The 21545-nt window shown below is 40.8% G+C and overlaps 1 protein-coding gene across 1 annotated transcript in view; it reads left to right on the top strand.

Moving 5' to 3' along the window:
• The first annotated feature begins 832 nt into the window (after window positions 1–832).
• Window positions 833–21545, top strand: part of LOC110137274 (antigen WC1.1-like) — a 72451-nt gene continuing 51738 nt past the window's right edge. Inside the window, 4 exon segments of the mRNA XM_070454160.1 lie at window positions 833–945; window positions 9394–9723; window positions 15385–15693; window positions 15803–16111. Coding sequence (XP_070310261.1) covers window positions 873–945; window positions 9394–9723; window positions 15385–15693; window positions 15803–16111 — 1021 coding nt within the window. The 5' untranslated portion in view covers window positions 833–872.

The raw sequence follows: 21545 nt of genomic DNA, 5'->3' as shown, positions 1-21545 counted from the left end.
ATTCAGCATGTCTGAAAATCCATTATAGGGCTTCCCAGGTGGTTCAGCAATAAAGAACCCGCCTGCTAATGCAGGAGACACAGGAGATATGGGTTCGATCGCTGGGTTGGGAAGATACCCTCGAGAAGGAAATGGCAACACACTCCAGTATTCTTGCCTGTGAAAGCCTATGGACAGAAGAGCCTGGTGGGTTACAGTCCAGGGGGTCACAAAAAGTAGGACACAATTAAGCACACATGCACCTTCTCTAGGACCCAGTCTCCAGATCATTCTGAGAAGAGAAGACCTACAATCTCATCCCTTCAACTTAATGGTTTCCTTCTCACCCTCTCCATGGTCTGTGATTTCCTGCAATCCTTGTCCTCATTTTCTGCTGGCCTGACAAATATTCTTGTATTTCAAGCCTTCTTCTAAGTACTCGGCTTTCACCCTGAGCTCAGTACTGGGAAGATCAGTGCTTGATTCTACTAGAGTTATTCCCCATGGGCCAATTGATTCCACAACCTGACCCTGCAAGATCTCACAGTCCTTGGGGATTGGCCAGGGTGATCAGAGGAAAAAAAGGTACTCACAGTTTTCCACGCCAGCCCCGATTATGGGGCCCAGCTCTCAGGACCACGGAAGCAGGAGGTCAAAGGACTGTGTTGCTCATATAAGGAGATGTTGAAGATTCTGAAGCTCATTGGTATTTGAACTTCAGAAAGTGGCAGATGCAGCCTCCGATAGTGCCTGAAATGGTGAAAGGTGTCGCTATTGGCTCTCAGGAGGGAGGATGTAGGGGATGGTCTATAAAGACCCCGGTCGGCACCCTGACGCCTCCTCACAGGCTGATCCTGCAGCTGGGACTGTGACCTTGAGGACATAGGGTCAGGATGGCTCTGAGCCAACACCTCTCCCTCCAGGGACTCTGTGTCCTCCTCCTCGGCACCATGGTGGGTGGTCAAGGTAAGAGCTGCCCCTCTGTCCTGGGTCCACAGCAGGGAGTGGACGCCTTGGTGAAGGGAAAGCTGTCTGGGGTTCTGGAGCCGAGCCTCAGTGTTTTTAGCCAAAAAGGAGCCACGCTGACTGTGAATACTGGTTCCTCTCCTGTGGGGGGTCCACTGGTCATATAGGCAGATTTTACAGAGCAGTGAGGTTTGGTCTGGACCGAGCTGGGTCAGCCTGAGTCCCCTCCACTGTCTCCCTTGTTCTCAGGGAGCTTCTAGGAGTCCCAGTGGCTCCCAGTGTGTGGAAGGTCCAGCGACTGAGCTCAGCTGGGACTCTGGGCTGTTCCCACACGCTCCATGTGCCTGGTGTGTGAGCACTGCCCCTGGGTCCCCATGTTTCCTGTCTATGCTCCTGTAGGCTCTGTGCTTGTATGAGTGTATGTGAGGGTGAGTGAGGAGTGTGTAAGGGTGTGTTTGTGTGAGGGTGGGTGAGAGTGTGTGTGGGGTGTGTGTGAGGGTGTGTGAAGCCCGTCTGTGTGAGAGGAATGGGGCTGCTGAGCAGAGACTGAGTCTGTTGGTCTGTGAGGCACACAGGGTCCCACAGGGCTGGGTGGCTGCATGTAACCAGATCAGAGACAATCGTGCACCTGCCTGCCTCTCTCTGGCTCCTCTCGCCCATCCCCCGGGCTCCCCTCTGCTTGTTGCCGGGTCTGCCCAGCACTGGGCTCTGTGAGAGGCTCTGCCTGCTGGCCTTGCCTGTTCCCACCAGGTGTTCCTTGTGGAGCAGAGGAGCCCACAGCTAGGAGAGGGGACCTCTTGTCTGTTGAGATCAGTTGATGCGCAGCCCCAGGTGTATAAATTCCTGAGTCCCTGCTCTAGTCCCAATGACTTGCTTCCTGATGTGCTGGGAGTTTGGGATGGCCCTTTCCCCCTCCCAGGATCTGCTGTGACACTTTAGGTAGAATTTTTCAAAAAATTATTTATTTATTTATTTTTGGCTGTGCTGTGTCTTCATTGCTGCATGGGCTTTTCTCTAGTTGTGGCTAGCAAAGGCTTCTCTCTAGTTTGGTGTGCACATTTCCCATTTTGGTGTCTTCTTTTGTTGTGAAGCGCAGGCTTTAGATATGGGTGCTTCAGTAGTGGGTCCAGCGGCTAAGACTCTGTGTTCCCAGTTCAGAGAACTAGGTTTCAATCCCTGGTCAGGGAACTAGATCCCACATGCTGCAACTAAGACCAAACACAGCCAAACAAATACTAAAAAAAAAAAAGATGGAAAGTTACTGTTTTGTAGGTTATGAATACCTTTAAGGTTTTTGGTATGTAGAGATTAATGCCTGCTAGAAATTGTTGCTGTTTAGTCATTCAGTCGTGTCTGACTCTTTGCGACCCCATGGACTGTAGCCCTCTAGGCTCCTCTACCCATAGGATGCTCCAAGCAAGAATACTGGAGTGGGTTGCCATTTCCATTTCCAGGAGATCTTCCTGATCCAGGGATCAAACCTACATTTCCTGCTTGACAGGCAAATTTTTTTTTTTTTTTTTTTTTACCACTTAGCCATCTGATAAACCCCTGCGAGAATTAGCTGCATAAACTTTAGTTCCACAAGTGTGTGAGGATGTTAGTTTCCACGTAGCCTCACCAACTTTGTCATCTTATGAAGTTTTTAAAATGTAGCCAATTTTATAGACAAATACTAGCATATATTAGCTACTTTAATCCTTCATTTGTGGATTACTTGCTCATGACATTTATCCTTTTAAACTTGTGATGTTTATCATTTTGTCATGATTTATATTGAAGCTCTTTATACTACTACTACTGTTACTACTGTCTTACTACAACTACACCATCAGATACCTATACTACATTCACTTGTATGAACTCATTTGAGTGCACAATAATTCTATGCTGTGCTGTGTTATGCTTAGTCACTCACTCGTGTCCAACTCTTTGCGACCCTATGGACTATAGCCCACCAGGCTCCTCCTCTCCAGGCAAGAATACTGGAGTGGGTTTCTATGCCCTCCTTCAGGGGGTCTTTCCGATCCAGGGATCGAACCCAGGTCTTCCACATTACAGGCAGATTGTTTTACTGTTGAGAAGCCCAAGAATACTGGTATGGGTAGCCTATCCCTTCTCCAGGGGAACTTCTCGACCCAGGAATCAAACTGGGTTTTCCTGCAATGTAGGTGGATTCTTTACCAACTGAGCTACCCAGGAAGCCCCACAATAATCCTATAAGGCAGAATGTAATTTTTATCCCCCAAAATATGTCACTGAGGCAAAGCAAAGTCACTTGTCCAAAGTGAGTCAGGTGTAAGAAGCAGAAGCAAGGCTTGAACCCAAGTAGTTTGGGTGCAAGTCCTTATCCTTGTTGAATAATTCCATTTACAGTCTGAAGATGTTTCCTTCAGTTTGTTGTTTTAATTTTACCTCTAGTTTTAGTTTCATGGACGTTTCTTTTCCTTTTTTGATCATACAATTTGGCATGGGGATATTAGTTCCTGGATCAGAGATTGAAGCTGTGCCCTCTCTAGTGGAAAAGTCCTTCATGGAAGTTTCTAATGATGTTAACCACCTATTAAAATTTCTTTCTTGTTTCCACTTTCAGAGCCTTGTTAAGAATGTTCTTCCCCACTTCAAGCTTAAGTAAATTATTTTTTATTTTCTCTTGTAATTTTATGAGTATATTTAAACATTGTCAATACTAAATAGCTAAGTTATTTTGTATAAAATAAAAATAAAATAAAACATGAAGTTCCATCAAATTTTATTCTATTTTTTCCAATATCATTCCTGAATTATATCTTTTTCTTTTCTCACTGATTTGAATGTCACATAGAAATGTGCTAAATTGCATATTTCCATATCTGCCTTTTGGATTTTATTTAAACTTTCATTCTACAAGTGTTTATTAATTTAAAGATGGGCTTGTGTGGTAGTAAATCCATTCCCTTTGCAGTTCACCAGATGCTGAGGTCCTCATGGTGATGAATGAAGTTCCGCGGCTCATAGTCTAGTGCAGCTGGGCACCAAAACAGGAATTTATAATAAACTTCGATAAGTGCCATCAGTAAGACCCCAGTAGGGTTACCTGATCTAGCTGGGAGAAGCAGAGAAGGTGTCCCTAAGGAGTGAAAATTTAAGCTGAGCCCATGGGTTTTAGAAATGAAGTTATTTATTGTTTAGAATTTACAGTACTGACAGTGAACCCTTATATATAAACTATTGTATACATACATGCTTAGTATATGTCAAATTTATATAATATCATTTATTTATATAGTTTATTTCAAGTTTTAAAGACTTAGAAGTATATTCCAAGCTCCCATTGTTATTACTCGTCCGTCAAGTTTTCCTTGCTTTTGCAAAAGTTTAGTCTATATATATACACTTTTTTTCCTGTGTTTTTCCAGCTTTATTGGGATGTAATTGTCATATAATAGGGTATAAGTGTAAGGTATACACTGTGATGATTTGAAATACATAGATATATTCTGCAAAGATATATACAAGTGGCCAAAAAACACATGAAAAGATGCTCAACATCACTAATTATCAGAGGAATGCAAACCAAAACTACAATGAGGCATCACCTCATGCTGGTCAGAATGGCCATCATCAAAAATCAACAAGAAATAAATGCTGGCGAGGGTGTGGAGAAAAGGGAACCTTCCTACACTGTTGGTGGGAATGTAAATTGGTTCAAGCACTATGGAGAACATATGAAGATTCGCTCAAAAACTTAAGAATAGAGCTATCAAATGGTCTAATCGCACTTCTGGGCATATATCCAGGAAAAACCATGATCTGAAAGTATACATGCACCCTAGTGTTCATTGCAGCATTATTTGCAATAGCCAAGACATGGAAGCAAACTAAATGTACATCAACAGAGGAACGGATTAAGAAGATGTAGTATTTGATATTGAAACTTATATACAGTGGAATATTACTCCTTAGCAATGAATGTGCCGGGGTCCAGCCTTGGCAGGATCCAGGGGATACTCTCAGGATGATCGGCGTCAGCGAGAGAGAGACATGAGACCAGCCTTGATAAGGCCAAGTCTGCGAGGGAGAGAGAGAGAAAGAGAGAGAGAGAGAGTGACCAGACCGGGGGTGCAGCAGGGTCTGGCAGAGTCTGGCAATGCTTTATTTTTTACCATGGCTTTTATATCCTAAATTAGTACATTTCTAAGGGGAAGATAGTTTAACATTACATCAGTTTGTTCTTCACGAAACCAGGGTGTTTTCTGCATGCTTCTTTGTTTATGAGGGTCTTGTACATTATCTTCTGGCCTTGGGGCCTATTGACACTTTATGACCTAGGTGAATGCAAAGCTGTTTTCCGTAATCTATTCTTTAATGAACACAAAGGTCAGTCCTTTTGCAGAAGTTATCAGTTTAGTTTATCTAAAAGCTTTACCACACAAAGACTCTGCAGCTCCAGTGAGGCAGCCCCTGTTTAGCATTCCTGGTTAAAATGAACAATTCTAAACTCTTATTTTTCTAAATCTTTAACTATAACCACTTTTAGAATAATATTTTATGTTCTCTAATAGGGCTTCCTCACCCTGAAGGGCTCTGTACCTATTAGGGCCTTTTGTGTGATCAGGTTCCTTATGCTGTTTATGATTAAGGTGTTGTGAGCAGTCATGTGCATTAGTATGCATTTGCCAAGCAGGCTAGAATGCCAGCAAAGGGGTCTAAATTGAAACACTCCTTTCATCCTGGATAATCTTATAGAATACCACCATCTGGCAGACATATTAATTAAAGTTCTAAGTTGATTCTGTTTGGAAAGAGATCGGGGAAGGCCTTCTACCCGTGTCACAGAAATTAGGGAGTAGTCTAATATAGCAAGCATCAGAAAGACAGAGATCATCTTTAAGGTGAGTGCTGGGGCAGCTTTTCAAAATCCCTGAAGTCCTGATCTGCCTTGCTTGTCAGGTCTCCTCCTCACAACCTTGTCATGAGTGGGATCTCATGTGCTGGCTCCCGAACGGAATATTACTCCTTAGCAATGAATGAAATAATTCCATTTCACAGAAACATGGATGGACCTAAGTGAAGTACATCAGACAGAGAAAATCAAATATCACATATATACAACAGTATATTACTCTGCCATAAAAAGGAATGAAACTGGGTCATCTGTAGAGATGTGGATGGACCTGGAGACTATCATAGAGGTGAAGTAAGTCAGAAAGAGAAATACAGATTTTGTATATTAATGCATATATGTGGGATCTAGAAAAATGGAATGGATGATCTTATTTCCAAAACAAAAATAGAGACACAGACATAGAGAATGAATGCATGTACACTAAGGGGAAAATAAGGAGTGGGATGAATTGGGAGATTGGAACTAATGTGTATATACTACCAATACTCTGTATAAAATGGATAACCAGTGAGAACCTACTATATAGCTCAGGGAACTCTACTCCTGCTTTGTGGTGATCTAAATGGGAAGGAAATAAAAAATGGGGATATATGTATTGTTGTTCAGTCACTCAGTCATGTCTGACTCTTTGCAACCCGGTGAACTGCAGCATGCCTGGCTTTGCTGTCCTTCACTAACTCCCAGAGTTTGTTTAAGCTCATATCCATTGGACTGATGATGCCATCCAACCATCTCATCCTCTGTCACTCCCTTCTCCTCCTGCCCTCAATCCTTCCCAGAATTAGGGTCTTTTCCAATGAGTCAGCTCTTCGAAACAGGTGGCCAAAGTACTGGAGCTTCAGCTTCAGCATCAGTCCCTCCAATGAGTATTCAGGGTTGATTTCCTTTAGGATTGACTAGTTCTATCTCCTTGCCATCCAGGGGCCTTTATACATATAACTTTGCTGCATAGTAGAAACACAACATTGTAAAGCAACTACACTCCCCCCCAAAAATTAATTTTTAAAAGATACAAATGAATTTATTTACAAAACAGAAACAGAATTACAGATACCAAACAAACAAATAAACCTGTTTTTACAAAAGGGGAAATGTAGGGAGTTGGGGAGAGGCATAAATCAGGAGTTTGGGATTAATACACACATACACCCTACTATATATAACGTAGACAACTAACACGGACCTCATGTATAGCACAGGGAACGCTAATCAATATTGTATGATAACCTAGATGGGAAAAGAATCTAAAAAAGAATGAGTGTATGTATATATGGGCTTCCCAGGTGGTTCATTGGGTAAAGAATCCATCTGCAATGCAGGAGACCCAGGAGATATGGGTTTGATCCCTGGGTTGGGAAGATCCCCTGGAGGAGAGCATGGCAATCCATACCAGTATTCTTGCCTGGAGAATTCCATGGACAGAAGAACCTGACAGGCTACAGTCCATGGGGTCGCAAAGAGTAGGATACAACTGAAGTGTCTGATCTCACATGTACACATATGTATATATAACTGACTCACTTTATTGTACACCTGAAACTAACACAACATTGTAAATAAACTATATTCCAATATAGTTAAAATATTTAAAAATAAATGCATATATATATTATGAAATGATTACCATAATTTTAGTTAATATGTCCATCACCTCTATCACTGGTTACTCTCTGTGAGTGTGTGTTTTGAGAACTTTTAAGACTGGTTTTATTAGTTAGTAATGATCAAGTAGAGTCAGTATACTTGGACTGCAAGGACTGCAGCCCTTGGACAGCAGGGAGCTCAAACCAGTCCATCCTAAAGGAAATCAACCCTGAATATTCATGGAAGGGACTAATGCTGAAGCTGAAGCTCCAGTACTTTGGCCACCTGATTCGAAGAGCCGACTCACTGGGAAAGATTGAGGGCAGTAGGAGAAGGGAGTGACAGAGGATGAGATGGCTGGATGGCACCATCAACCCAATGGATATGAGTTTGAGCAAACTCCAAGGGATAGTGAAGGACAGCGAAGCCAAGCATGCTGCCATCCATGGGGTCATAAAGAATCGGGCACAACTGAACAACAACAGTACAGTCAGTATTATGGACTACAGTCACACATATATTCTATCCCCAGAGCTTATCCATATTGTAAATAGAAGCTGGTATTGTTTGTACTATCTTTCATTCCTCCCACCCCCACCCCTGCCCAGCAACCACAAATTTATTCTGTTTCTATTAATTTGTTTTTTTTCAGATTCCATGTATAAATAAGATCAAACCGTATTTGTTGTTCTCTGTCTTATTTCATTTAGCATAATGCCCTCCTACATTAGTTATATGTTGCTGTGCTACATTCCTGCAAAACTTGGCAGCTTGGCCAGTGTGACTGGAGCCTGTGCTCTGCAACAAGAGAAGTTATGGCAATGAGAAGCCCATGCACCACAATGAAGAGAAGCCCCAACTCACTGCAACTAGAGAAAGTCTGTATGCAGCCATGAAGGCCCAGTGTAGCCAAAAATAATGAATAAATAAATAAACAAAACTTGACAGCTTAAAGCAGCAAACATCTAGCATCTCATAATTTCTGTGGACTAGGAGTTGTGAGCTTCCCCAGTGACTCAGTGGTAAAGAATCTACCTGCAAGGCAGGAGACCTGGGTTTGATCCCTGGGTCTAGAAGATCCCATGGAGAAGAAAATGTCAACCCACACTAGTATTCTTTCCTGAATAATCCCATGGGCAGAGAAGCCGGGTAGGCTACAGTCCATGGGGTCACAAAAGAGTTGGACACAACTGAGTGACTAAGCAACGGCAGCAACCTGGGTCCTCTGACCCATGACGTCTCACAGCTTCAATCATCTGAAGGTTTAAGAGGGAGTGGGTATCACTGTTGGCGAGAGCCCTGCCTCCATCCCTTGTCATGATGGTCTCTTCATATACAGCTCACAACATGGCAGCTGGCTTTATCAGAGCAAGAGAGAGAGCAAAATAAGTCACCAAGGGGAAGCAGAGTTGTCTTGAATCCTATCTCTTAAGTGAAATCTCATCACTTTTGCCAAATTCCATTTGTTAGATGCATGTTATTAAGTATAGTCAAGTGTATGGGGATTACACAAAGATGTGAACACCAGGAGGCAGGAATAATCAGGATACTTTAGAGTCTCTTATCCCATCCCTCTGTTTCTAAGCTGGATGAGATGCTCCCTATGGACAGGGAAGGAGAGGGAGAATCCTGAGCCATGAGCTGTAACTAAGATGGGGAAGCAGGGCTCTAGTAGCCTTGGGTACACCTACAGGGAGGGCAGCATCAAGAGTCTCTGAAGGCCTGTCCTCTGTGGTATCATTGAAGCTGGTACTATAGGCTTGTGAGAAACGTGGTGCCTCCCTTCTTGCACCATGTTCAGTGATGGCACATTAGGAGCTTTGAGTTGGCCATGGTGGGAATGTTTATACCATAGAAGTCAGCAAATGCTATACACAGAGAATTAATTTTCCCTTGAAGAGGAGATTTTTTAACTCTTACCACCACACCACTACACAGTCTCCTAAAATCTGTCCTGTGTCTGGTCTCTCTTGCAGCTCTGGAGCTGAGGCTGAAGGATGGAGCCCATCACTGTGAGGGGAGAGTGGAAGCGAAGTATCAAGGAGAATGGGGCTCGGCATATACTGAGTATTGGCACCTGATATCTGCAGATATGTTGTGCAGACACCTGGAATGTGGACCTGCTGTTGATGCTCCCAGAGGGTCTTATTTTGGACCACGAGTTGGTCCCATTTGGCATTTCTATTATTTCTGCAACATTACAGAAGCAGAATTATCTTTGGCGATCAATAAATGTGTTCAATCTGATTTTAAAAACTATAATGATACCTTCTCTCATGATGAGGATGTTGGAGCAGTCTGTTCAGGTAAGGCTTGTCTGCCTTGGGAAGGGATCCCCAGCAGGAAAGACCTCAGTCTCATTTCCAGAATGACCATGGGAAAACCAGATCACAGACTTCAGAGCATCCTTGGGGGAAGACTCCAGGCACACAATGATTTTAGAGCATTATGTGCTCAAGGGGGTGTAACGGCTTGCTTGGCCCTGTAAAGGCTCCAGACCTGTGGACAGTTGGACCCTTCAGATCTCAGTGATGTCTCATAAGGGGTAGGGAGGCGAGGTCAAATGAATTAGCTATTAAATCATTATGTTTTTTGTGTTGGTTTTGACTTTACATCTCTTTTGCCTAACTTTGCTCTCTTTTGGTTACTATTTGCATGACGTCTCCGACTCCACCTCTTCGCTTTCAGCCTATGTGTATGAAATCTAAAGTGTGTAGTTGGGTCTTGCTCTTTTAATCCATTAAGGCCCTCAGTGGTTTTGATTGGAAAGTTTAGTACATTTACATTTAAAATCATAATTGAAATGTCAGGACTTACTGTTGCCACTTTGTTAATTGTTTTCTGTCTGTTTTGTAGTTCCCTTGTTCCTTTCTTAGTTGCTGTCTTTGTGAAGTGATTTTTCATAGTGGTAGGCTTTGACTCTTTTCTCTTCATCTTGTGTATCTCCTATACTTTTAATTGTGGTTACCTGGGAACTTGCAGCAAACAATTGACAGCTATAGCAGTCTATAATTGAAGTTAAGTACAGTTACAGTAACTTTACAGTAACACAACTTTAATGGCACACAGAAATTCTACATATTACTATTCCCACACACTTTATGAGATAGACGTCTTATTTTACTTCTTTACATATTGTATTTCAATCAGCAAATTTCTGTGGTTCTAGTTATTCTTTTATGTTTAACTTTCAATTTATAAACTAGGGGTAAAAGCAAATTATGTGCCGTAAACACACTTTTCTATATTCTGTATTTCTCTTCATATTTATCTTTATCAATGTGAGGCAAGACTAGTGGCAATGAAACTCCTCAGTTTTTGCTTTTTTAAAAAAAACCCTTAAAAAATCTCTTCTTAATTCTTAAAAGGACAGCTTGCTAGATAAAGAGTTGATGATTGGGAGGTTTTTTCCTCTAAGTACTTTGCATATGTTACCCTGCTGTCTCTGGTCTGCAAGATTTCTGTTGAGGAATCTGCTTTAGCTTGACAGGGGCTCCCTTGTATATGACAAGTTACTTTTCATGCTTTCAAAATATCTTTGTGCTGGAATTTTGATAATTTAATTACAGTGTATCTTGGTGTAGATCTCTTTGGGTTCTATCTATTTGTGACCTTTTTGGCTTCATAAATCAAGATGTCTTTTTCTCTCCCTAGATTTGGGAAGTTCTCAGTCATGATTTCTTTAAATAAGCTTTCTGCCTTGTTCTTTTTTTTCTACTAGGACTCTCACAATTCATGCATAATTTTTCTTTATGGTTTCTCATATATTGCATATGTATAATTTATTCTTTTTTTCTTTTTATTCCTCTAACAAGATACTTTAAAATAACCTGTTCTCAAGTTTTCTGATTCTTTGTTTTGCATAGTACAGTTTGCTTGAAGCACTCTATTGGATTTTTCAGTTGTATTGTATTCTTGTGTTCCAGAAGTTCTGTCTGGTTTCTTTTAGCGTCTTTTATTTTTTAATTAAGCTTTTCATTTAGTTCATGTACTATTTTCCTGATGGTGTTTAGCTATCTGTTTGTGTTCTCTCGTAGTCATTGGTTTTAGAACAATTATTTTGAATTTTTTTTCAAGCAATTCATAAATCTTCATTTTTTCAGGGTAGGTTGCTGGAGCTTTACTGGTTTCCTTAAGTGGTATCATATCTTCCAGGTTCTTCATGATCTGTGTAGGCTTGCATTGATAAATGTGCATTTGAAGGAGCAGACATTTCTTCCAGAATTTACAGGCTGGTTTCAACAAATAAAGATCTACTGCCCTGTCCTCGAACTGATAGGACTGCCTCTGGTCTTGTGGTCCAGCAAAGGTGGAGTCAGGTTATGTGGCTGCTGCTGGGGGTCCTGTTGTGTCTCTGATCAGCAGGTCTGTTTGCAGGTGCGTGGATAGGTGTGGCTTTTTCTGGGTGCTGAGGATTGCCTCCCTAGTGTGGTAAAGTGAGGCTGAGCCTAGGTCAGAGTGCACTAGAATCTGCACTCACACTCATGTCCACAGTTGACAATCCTGTTGTCAGGGATACCAAATGGTGTGGTATTTGGATGTCTGGGCAGACAGGACTGCCCAGGACTATGGTGATGCAGAGTTGATGCCACATCAGGGAGTAGCTTTGGTGTTCACAGGTCTGTTTGACGTTTGCAGGCATGTTGCTGGGAGCATACTGTTTCTGTGAGTTGGGGAATCTCCTTTTCTGTAATCTTGTTGATGTCAGATACAAATACAGAATTAGCACAATGATAGAATTAAAATCACTTAATATCACCCCTTAGAATTTTCTAAGATTCCTGTCTCAGAAGAAAAACCTATAGTAGGAACACTTTGGCAGACTGACTATCTGGTAACTTCCACTCAGAACTCACTCTCTCCTGGGTTTGTTGACAAATCCCAAGTTTTTAAAGAGAAATGTCTAGGACCACCACTTCTCTCTCCTGTGACTCTTTGAACTTACTTAATGTAACAGACACCTTTTTTCACTATTTAGGTCACCTAAGAAATTCTTGGAGTTTTTTGCCATCAAAAATTATAAAAAAAATTTGATATCATGAAAGTGGATTAGTTATAATGTCAATATTTCTTCTCTTGGGTTCTCATCCATCAATAGTTTGGCATACACACATGGATCCAGTCTTTATTTATTTACTTTAAAAATCATAATTGGAACATGATTAACTTAATAATATAAAATAATTAAATACAATTTGGGAGGGTCAAGCAGAGTGATGTGGTAAGTGGAAGTGCATGCATGCACATGTTTTCATCTACTGAGACAGTCTATGTCTTTTGGTTGATGCATTTAATTAATTTACAGTTAAAGTAGTTATCAGTGTGTATGATCCTATTACCATTTTCTTTACTGTTTCTCTGTAGGTTTATTTTCTGTGGGTCTTTTCCTTCTCTTGTGTTTTCTGCCTAGAGAAGTTAGTTTACATTAGTTGTAAAGCTGGTTTGGTGGTGCTGAATTCTCTTAACTCATGCTTGTCTGGAAAGCTTTTGATTTCTTTATCATATCTGAATGAGAGTCTTTCTGGGTAGAGTATTCTTGGTTGTAGGTTCTTCCCTTTCATCACCTTAAATAGACTGTGTTGTTCCTTTCTGGCTTGTAGAGTTTCTGTTGAGAAATCAGCTGATAGCCTGATGGGAGTCTCCTTGTTTGGTATTTGTTGTTTTTTCCTTGTTGCTTTTAATATTTTATCTCTGTCTTTAATTTTTGTCAGTTTGATTACTATGTGTCTTGGTCTGTTCCTCCTTGGGTTTATCATGCCTGGAACTCTTTGTGTTTCCTGGACTTGGTTGACTATTTCCTTTTCCATGATAGAGAAGTTTTCAGCTATTATCTCTTCAAATATTTTCTCAGGACCTTCCTCTCCTTCTGAGAAGCTGATAATGCAAATGTTGCTGTTCTCTTAGCCTGTCTTTTTTTTTTTTTTTCATTCTTTTTTCTATATTCTGTTCTGTGGCAGTGATTTCCACCATTCTGTCCTCCAGGTCACTTATCCTTCCTTCTGCCTCAGTTATTCTGCTATTGATTCCTTCTAGAGTATTATTGATCTCTGTTTGTTTGTTCTTTAATTCTTGTAGGTCTTTGGTAAACATTTCTTGCATCTTCTCTGTTGTTTTCCCAAGATACTGGATCATCTTTACTATCAATATTCTGAATTCTTTTTCTGGAAGGTTGCCTATCTCCACTTCATTTAGTTGTTTTTCCAGGGTTTTAGCTTGTCCCATCATCTAGGACATAATTTTCTGTGTTTTCATTGTGATTAACTTTCTGTAATATGGTTTTTGTTTTAGCTGCTGTGAGACTGTGCTTCTTCTTGTTTCTTTTGTCTGCCCTCTGATGGATGAAGCTAAGAGGCTGTGTAAACTTCCTGATAGGAGGGACTGGTAATGGGAAAAACTGGGTCTTGCTCTGGTGGGTAGGGCCTGGCTTAGTAAAGCTTTAATCCAATTATCTGCTGATAGGTGGTGTTGCACTCTTTCCTTAGTATTTGTTTGGCCTGAGGCTATCCAGCCCTGGGGTCTATTGTCTCTATGGTAGGGTTAATGGTGAACTCCAAGAGTATTTATGCCAAGGGGGACCTTCCAGTACCCCCGTCCCTGTGGTGAGCTCTGGCTGACCCATACTTCCACAGAAGACCCTTCAACACCAGCAGGTAGTTTTGGTTCAGTCGCCTGTGGGGTCACTGCTTCTTTCCTCTGAGTCTTGGCACATGTAAGATTTTGTTTGTGCCTCCAGGATTGGAGCATCTGTTTCCCCCAGTCTTGTGAAAGTCCTATAATCATATCCCATTGACCTTCAAGGCCAGATTACCTGGGGATTCCCAATCCCTTTGTGGGATGCCCAGGCTGGGAAGCCTGATGTGTTGTTCAGAACCTTCACAACACTGGGAGAACTTCTCTGGTATTATTGTTTTCCAGTTTGTGGGTCACCCACCTGGCAGGTATGGGATTTGATTTTATTGTGTTGCACCTCTCCTACCACCTTGTTACGGCTTCTTCTTTGTCTTTGGACATGAGGTATCTTTTTTTTTTTTTTTTGGTGGGTTCCAGCATCCTCCTGTTGGTGGTTTTTCAACAGTTAGTTGCAATTTTGGTGTTCTTGCAGGAGATGAGTAGATGTCCTTCTACACTCTCATCTTGAGCTGGAGGCCAGATCCAGCCTTTATGATTTTCTCTACCCCAAGCCCTTTGAGGAATGCCTTGTGGGGGAGTAAACTAATCAGACTATTAACCACCCAAGTCTCAGGAAAGCTTTCTAACTTTGTTTGGATGATAGGTCTCTAGTCTCTCATAACCATTTAGCTCTAGGTTGGTTTTGTTCTTCATATCTCTGCACTCACCTTTTAGTGCTCACACATTATGCATTATTTCCTTGGGTCTAGGCTCCTAAAGGGCTTCCCTTATGGCTCGGATGGTAAAGAACCCACCTGTAATGCAGGAGACCTGGGTTCAATACCTGGGTTGAGAAGATCCCCTAGAGAAGAGAATGGCTACCCACTCCAGTATTCTTGCCTGGAGAATCCAATGGACAGAGGAGCCTGGTGGGCTACAGTCCACAGGGTCATAAAGAGTTGGACATGACTAGGTGACTAAGCACACACACAGAGGCCCTGTGGAGGAATTATTTTTCCAACCGATGCTAAAATATACTTTCTTGGTGTTCAACCATTTCAGATAATCTGTCTTGGGTCCTGTAGTTTCCCATCCCCTACATAGGAAGTTCACATTTCTAATCAACCTCCAAGTATACGTTGTTGGGATTCAGTCATTCCAAACTGTCCCTGCAAGTCCCTCTGGATTTCTCTTCAGAAACTTGGTCATGAAAAATCATGACACTAACTGTCAAGTTATTTCTCCATGTATCACTCCTAGAAAATAAAAGCTTTCACAGCATTGCCTCTGACATATTGGTTCCAGTTTTCAAGCCAGGATCATGAATACCCACTGGCTTTATTTTTTGTTTTTCTTAGGATTTGTGCATCTGGCTAGAGGGGATGGACCCTGCTCAGGGCAAGTTGAAGTACGTTCTGGAGAAGACTGGATCCCAGTGTCTGATGGGAACTTCACACTTTCCAATGCTCAGGTCATCTGTGCAGAGCTGGGATGTGGCAAGGCTGTGTCTGTCCTCGGACATATGCCCTTTACAGAGTCAGATGGCCGGGTCTGGGCTGAAGAGTTCGGGTGTGAGGGGGAGGAGCCTGAGCTCTGGGTCTGCCCCAGAGTGCCCTGTCCAGGGGGCACGTGCCACCACAGTGGAGCTGTTCAGGTTGTCTGTTCAGGTGAGATGTAGATCAGGACTTAACCTCCCTGCACACTCTGTTGGGGGAAGAAAATCATGAGATTTTGCTGAAATCTTGCTTTGTTCTGTTTTTTCTTTTTTTCTGCCAGCATACACAGAAGTTCGGCTCATGACAAACAGCTCCTCTCAGTGTGAGGGGCAGGTGGAGATGAATATTTCTGGACGATGGAGAGCGCTCTGTGCCTCCCACTGGAGTCTGGCCAATGCCAATGTTGTCTGTCGTCAGCTTGGCTGTGGATTCGCCATCTCCACCCCAGAAGGAGCAGAAGGAAATGATCAGCTCTGGAAAGCCCGATTTCACTGCTGGGGGGATGAGTCCTTCCTGTGGGAGTGCGCTGTGACTGCCCTGGGTGATCCTGACTGTTCCCATGGCAACACAGCCTCTGTGATCTGCTCAGGTAGGAGAGAAGGAAGGGTTACTGGTACTCAGCATGTTCCTGGAGTAAGATGTCCTCAAGGGCAGAGAGTGAGGGGAAACAGGCTTCAAAGGTTAGAACTTTCATGATGAAATGCAGGTTCCATCGTTATTCATTCAATTTTCAAATTGGGGCGAGAAGCATTAAGGGGAATACTTCTGTTAAGTAAACATAGCTATTTAAGTATAATCAAAGAGAATAATATATAAGCAACAAGTGTATACTTCAGTCAGGGATTTTTCACCACTAAACCATGTGAGAATTACTATACACGTCAGATCCCTTTACTAGGTTCCTCAGCATGTATTTGAATATTTTCAAATTCAAATTCAGGAAATTTTAATTTCACAGATTATTATTAACTGCTTTTTTTTTTTGAAGTACATCTGAACCTGAAGTTGTTTTGGCTTTATAGTAGAAAAGTTTAATTACAAATTCAGTATTTTTAATAAGCCAGAATTATTCAGATTTTCTATTGGTTCTGATGTCATTTTAACTGGAGCTATTCAAAGAATTTCTCCACTTTAGCTAAATGCTTAGAAGTCTTGGCAAAGAGGGAGTGATGTCAGCATCATGGTGGTATAAGATATCCCTCTTATTTGCTTCTCTTTATAACAACTAATTAACCATATATCCATGATTAAAAGAGCCTCTGTGAAAGTTGTGGGATCCAAAATATTCTACCATGGGACCAGGAGGATGGTCACCCACCTAGGTATCCAGTAATAGGCATGTAGACATTGGTAGAGCTTGGACCCAGTAGGAGCTGGTGGACCTGTCCCAGCCACCTGGGCCGTGGTCATGGAAAACCTGGAAAAACCTGGTTAGTGCTTACCAGGTTAGACACTTATGAAAATTTTTAGATGTCCAGGATTCCTGATGGGAAATGTCAGTACTCTGTTGAAGCAACCCCCTCCCTGTCCCCGCCAAAAGTTTGAATGATTGGAGAGGATGAAAGGATTTTGCCGATGCTGCCCCTCAACCCAAGGCGTGTGTGTGTTAGTCGCTCAGTCATGTCTGACTCTTTGTGACCCCATGGACTGTAGCCTGCCAGTCTCATCTGTCCATGGGATTCTCTAGGCAAGAATACTGGAGTGGGTCACCATTTCCTTCTTCAGGGGATCTTCCCAATCCAGGGATTGAACGCAGGTCTTCTGCACTGCAGGCAGATTCTTTACTGTTTGAGCTAATAGGGAAGCTCAACCCTAAGGTGACAAAGCATAAATTTGAACTAGCTGGTGGTGTTTCTCCAATGGGGAAAAAGGAGAGCAGTGAGCTACTGCCCACTCTATACTTCCAGGTAATCAATTTCTCTCCACCAGAACCCAGAATTCTGGGTCTGAACCTCCATGATTGCAGAGAGAAGATGTGAAAGGTCATTAAGAATGCCAAAGGGTGTAAAAGGGATGTGCTGACTATGCTCAGGTTTCAGCAAGAAGCCCATCTTTAAGCCTCTAGGGGAATGCCAGTCAAAGATTTCCATCCTGGGTCTATGGCTACTCCAGTTTCCTGAGTACTAAATTCATACTCACTGCCACCCTCCCAACTGCTGCTTTTGTGTATTCCCAAGTGTGGAGGTGAAAACAAACTCCAGTAAATGGAGTGATCTCAAAAAAACAGACGAGGGGCAGTGGGCAAGGAGGTAACCGCAGACTTGAGCTGTAGCACAGCAGAAGAGAGGTTCCCAGCAACTGGGTGAGTTGTAAGGACCAGAGAAGACCTAAAATCTAAGGTTTCTGCTACAAGAGGGAGCAAAACATGTAGAGCAAGTGAGTCTATACAAGCTCAGAGAAGTGTGTATACCACCTGAAGGTAACTAGTAGATATGATGGAATGTCTTCTACATCTAAGCAAAAGCAGAAATACAAAATTTCAAGGATCTTGAAGAATTAAAGTAATCATCACCAAAGAGTAACAGTAACTTTGCAAAACTGACAAAGACACACGTCAATGACATGAAGCTTTGTGATCTAGCTTATAAAGAACCCAACATAGCTGTTTTGAGGAAACTGAGTGAGCTATAAGACAAGAGAGAATGGCAATTCAATGAAATCAGGGAAACAATAGGTGAACAAAATGAGAAATTCAGCAAAGAGAAGCTATAGAAGAACCAAACAGAAATTCTGGTGCTGAAGAATTAATTTAATAAATAAAATGGGAAAAAAATGCAATAAACAGCATCTACAACAGAGTAGATAAAATTCAGGATAGAATAAATGACTATAGGATACAATCTTTGAAATAATCAGTCAGTGGAGAACCAATGAAATGAGTAAAAAGGAACAAAGATAGTCAACATGATGTGTGGGTCTCCATCTAACATACAAATATTAGAATAATTGGGATTTTTGAAGAAAAGAAGGAGAAGGTGGGAGAAAGTTTATTTAAATGAATTATAGTGATAAACTTTTCAAACTTGGGAGAAGTTGGAAATTCAAGTTGACAAAGTTAATAGATCACTCCCATTATCTGAATGCAAATAAACTTTCCCCAGCAATGCTGCAATTAAATTGCAAAAGAAATCAAAGAAAGAATCATAAAAGTAACAGAAAAAATATTGACTGAAGTGGGATAACTAAATGATTATAGTGTGCTGTTTAAAATTTGAAACTCTACTGGTAATATCCAGGACCAGCTTGTTCACATTGTTTAGGGTTGCTGATTGTTGACTTACATATGGTTTATCCATGTACACTGATTGTCTTCACTAATGACCAATGAGGCATGACCTGGATATAAGTGGTATTTCTTTATGCTAGCAAAAAGTAGGGAAAAATTGGAAAATTTCCACTAATTATAGTATGAAGACTGTTAAATATGTAGGAAGATACTTAGGAAAATATCTAAAGGGTTTTACATCAAAAATCACAGAACATCTTAAAAAAAAGTATACTATGTTCATGGATTAGAAAACTGAATAGTCTTGTCAATTCTTTTCACTTGATCTATACAATCAATCTAATCCTAATCAAAATCCAAGTGATATTTTTGTAGAACTTTATAAGCCAATTCCAAATTATATATTTAAATGGGAAGGAACTGGAATGGACAAAACAAGTTTGAAAAAGAAGGGCAAAAATGGAAGTAATCTAACCTCAAGTTTCCTACAAAGTATCCAAAGCAATGTGGTCATTGAATAAAGTTAGCTAAATAGATCTACAGAACATAATAAAGTTTAGTAATAGACCCATAGCCAACTATAATAAGTTAGTTGTCTACAAAGGCATAGAGGTATTTCTAGGTGGAAAATAAAATCTCTTCAAAGGATGATTGGCTAACTGAATATCTTCATGGGAAAAAATGAACCACAATCCTTTTTTTCACACCAGAAGCCTCATTTCTTCCATCCTCACCCTGTAGAAAACCCTCAGTCCATCAGAGTAGCTCAAGTAAATGATCATTCCCATATAAAAGTTTATTGTCAAACTTGTAGAAGAAAGCATAAGAAAAATTATCATGATCCTGGAGTAGGCAAACAATTCCTAACGCATTTACTATAAAAAATGAGAAATAATTATCATCAAAATTAAAACATTTTGCTTTTTGAAAGAAAACATTAAAAAAATGAAAAGGCACTTAACTAATAGAAATTAATTGCAATACATATATCTAATAAAGGACCTATGTCCAGAATAAGTGAAAAATTTTTAACAGAAAAGTAAAAAAAGAAATACCCAGTTTTTACATGGGCAAAAGATTAAAAAAGACAATCCTCCAAAGCTGATATGCAAAATGGCCAGTAAGTGAATGAAAAGATTCTCAATATCACTATTATTAAGGAAATTCAAATTAAAGTATGAAAAGATATAAATCCTTAAGCTAGAATAGCTAGAGTTAAGGAGCCTGACAATGCCAAGTTTGGGGAAGGACATTGATCCACTAGAACTCTCATATATTGCTGATGATAATGTAAAAGAAAATAACTTTTTTCAAAAAATCAAGCTTTTTTAAGGTAGACATACACTTACTATGTTATCAAAATTTCTGTTACCTAAGAGGAATGAAAAGGTATGTCCACAAAATTTTAGGCAAGGAAAGTCAGAACATCTTTCTTCAAAAGAGCAAATAATTATAAACCACTCTAATTTTCTTCAAAAGAAAGGAGAACAAGCTATGGTATATTCATACAATGTAAGACTTTAAAAATAGAAAGAATAAGCTACTCATAAAATCTCAAAGCATGCTAAGTGAGGTCATGTAGAACGGATTCCATATTTTATGGTTTTATTAAATTCTAGAAAAATGCGATTAACCCACTGTGATAGAAGACAGATAAATATTTCCTGGGTCTGGGTTTGTGGGGTCTGGGTTTGCAATTTTTATTGATTGCAAAAATCATGTAGGAACTTTTTGGGTAATCCTATGTATTCTGAATTTTAATTGTGTTAGTGGTTACACTGGTACATGCAATTGTCAAAACTTATGAAAACATACTCAAAATAAATGTATTTTATTGCATGAAAATTATACCTCACTAAAAGACCCTGATGCTGGGAGGGATTGGGGGCAGGAGGAGAAGGGGGTGACAGAGTATGAGATGGCTAGATGGCATCACCGACTTGATGGGCGTGGGTTTGGGTAGACTCTGGGTGTTGGTGATGGACAGGGAGGCCTGGCGTGCTGCGATTCATGGGGTCACAAAGAGTTGGACACGACTGAGCAACTGAACTGAACCAAACTGAACTGACAGAGGTTTTAAAGGCTTCCCCAGTGGTTCAGCAGTAGAGAATCCGCCTGCAATGCAGGAGCCTCAGGAGACACAGTTTCGATCCCTGGTTCAGGAAGATTCCCCTGGAGGAGGGCATGGCAACTCACTCCAGTATTCTTGCCTGGAGAACCCCATGGACAGAGAAGCCTGCTAGGCTACAGTCCATAGGGTCACAAAGAGTTGGACATGACTGAAGCAACTTAGCACGCACTCACACACAGAAGGTTTTGCTATTTGTCTTTTGGTTTTAGCTTAATGCTACTTTAGTTTAAAAAAAAAAAACACAACACAAAACCTAAAACAGAACATATTTTATAAAGACTTTAGCATTTTGAAAAACTTTTGGATCTCACTTTTTGTATAAAATATGATCTGCCTTGGTAAATGACCTGTAAGTGCTTGGAATAAGGTGTTATTTCGTAGTTTCGATTTTCATGTTTGTTAAATCACACCATTCAAATGTTCTAAATATTTAGTGACTGGTTTTGCTGGTTTGCTCTAAAATTAACTGAGATTGAGAGAAGGTGTTTTCTGGTTACTGTTGCCCTGTAACAAATTACTTCAAAATCTAGTCACTTAAAGAGACATTTTATTTTGCATAACACAGATCACTGTGTATTTTTTCCTTCCGCTTCCAATCATATTTTCCTCACTTTCTTTTAAGTACTCATTGACATCATTGCCCAAACCCATCAGGTTTCTGCCAGT

This window comes from Odocoileus virginianus, chromosome 23, assembly GCF_023699985.2.
Source record: "Odocoileus virginianus isolate 20LAN1187 ecotype Illinois chromosome 23, Ovbor_1.2, whole genome shotgun sequence".
Lineage (NCBI taxonomy): Eukaryota > Metazoa > Chordata > Mammalia > Artiodactyla > Cervidae > Odocoileus > Odocoileus virginianus.
This window is presented reverse-complemented; position numbering and strand designations above follow the sequence as displayed.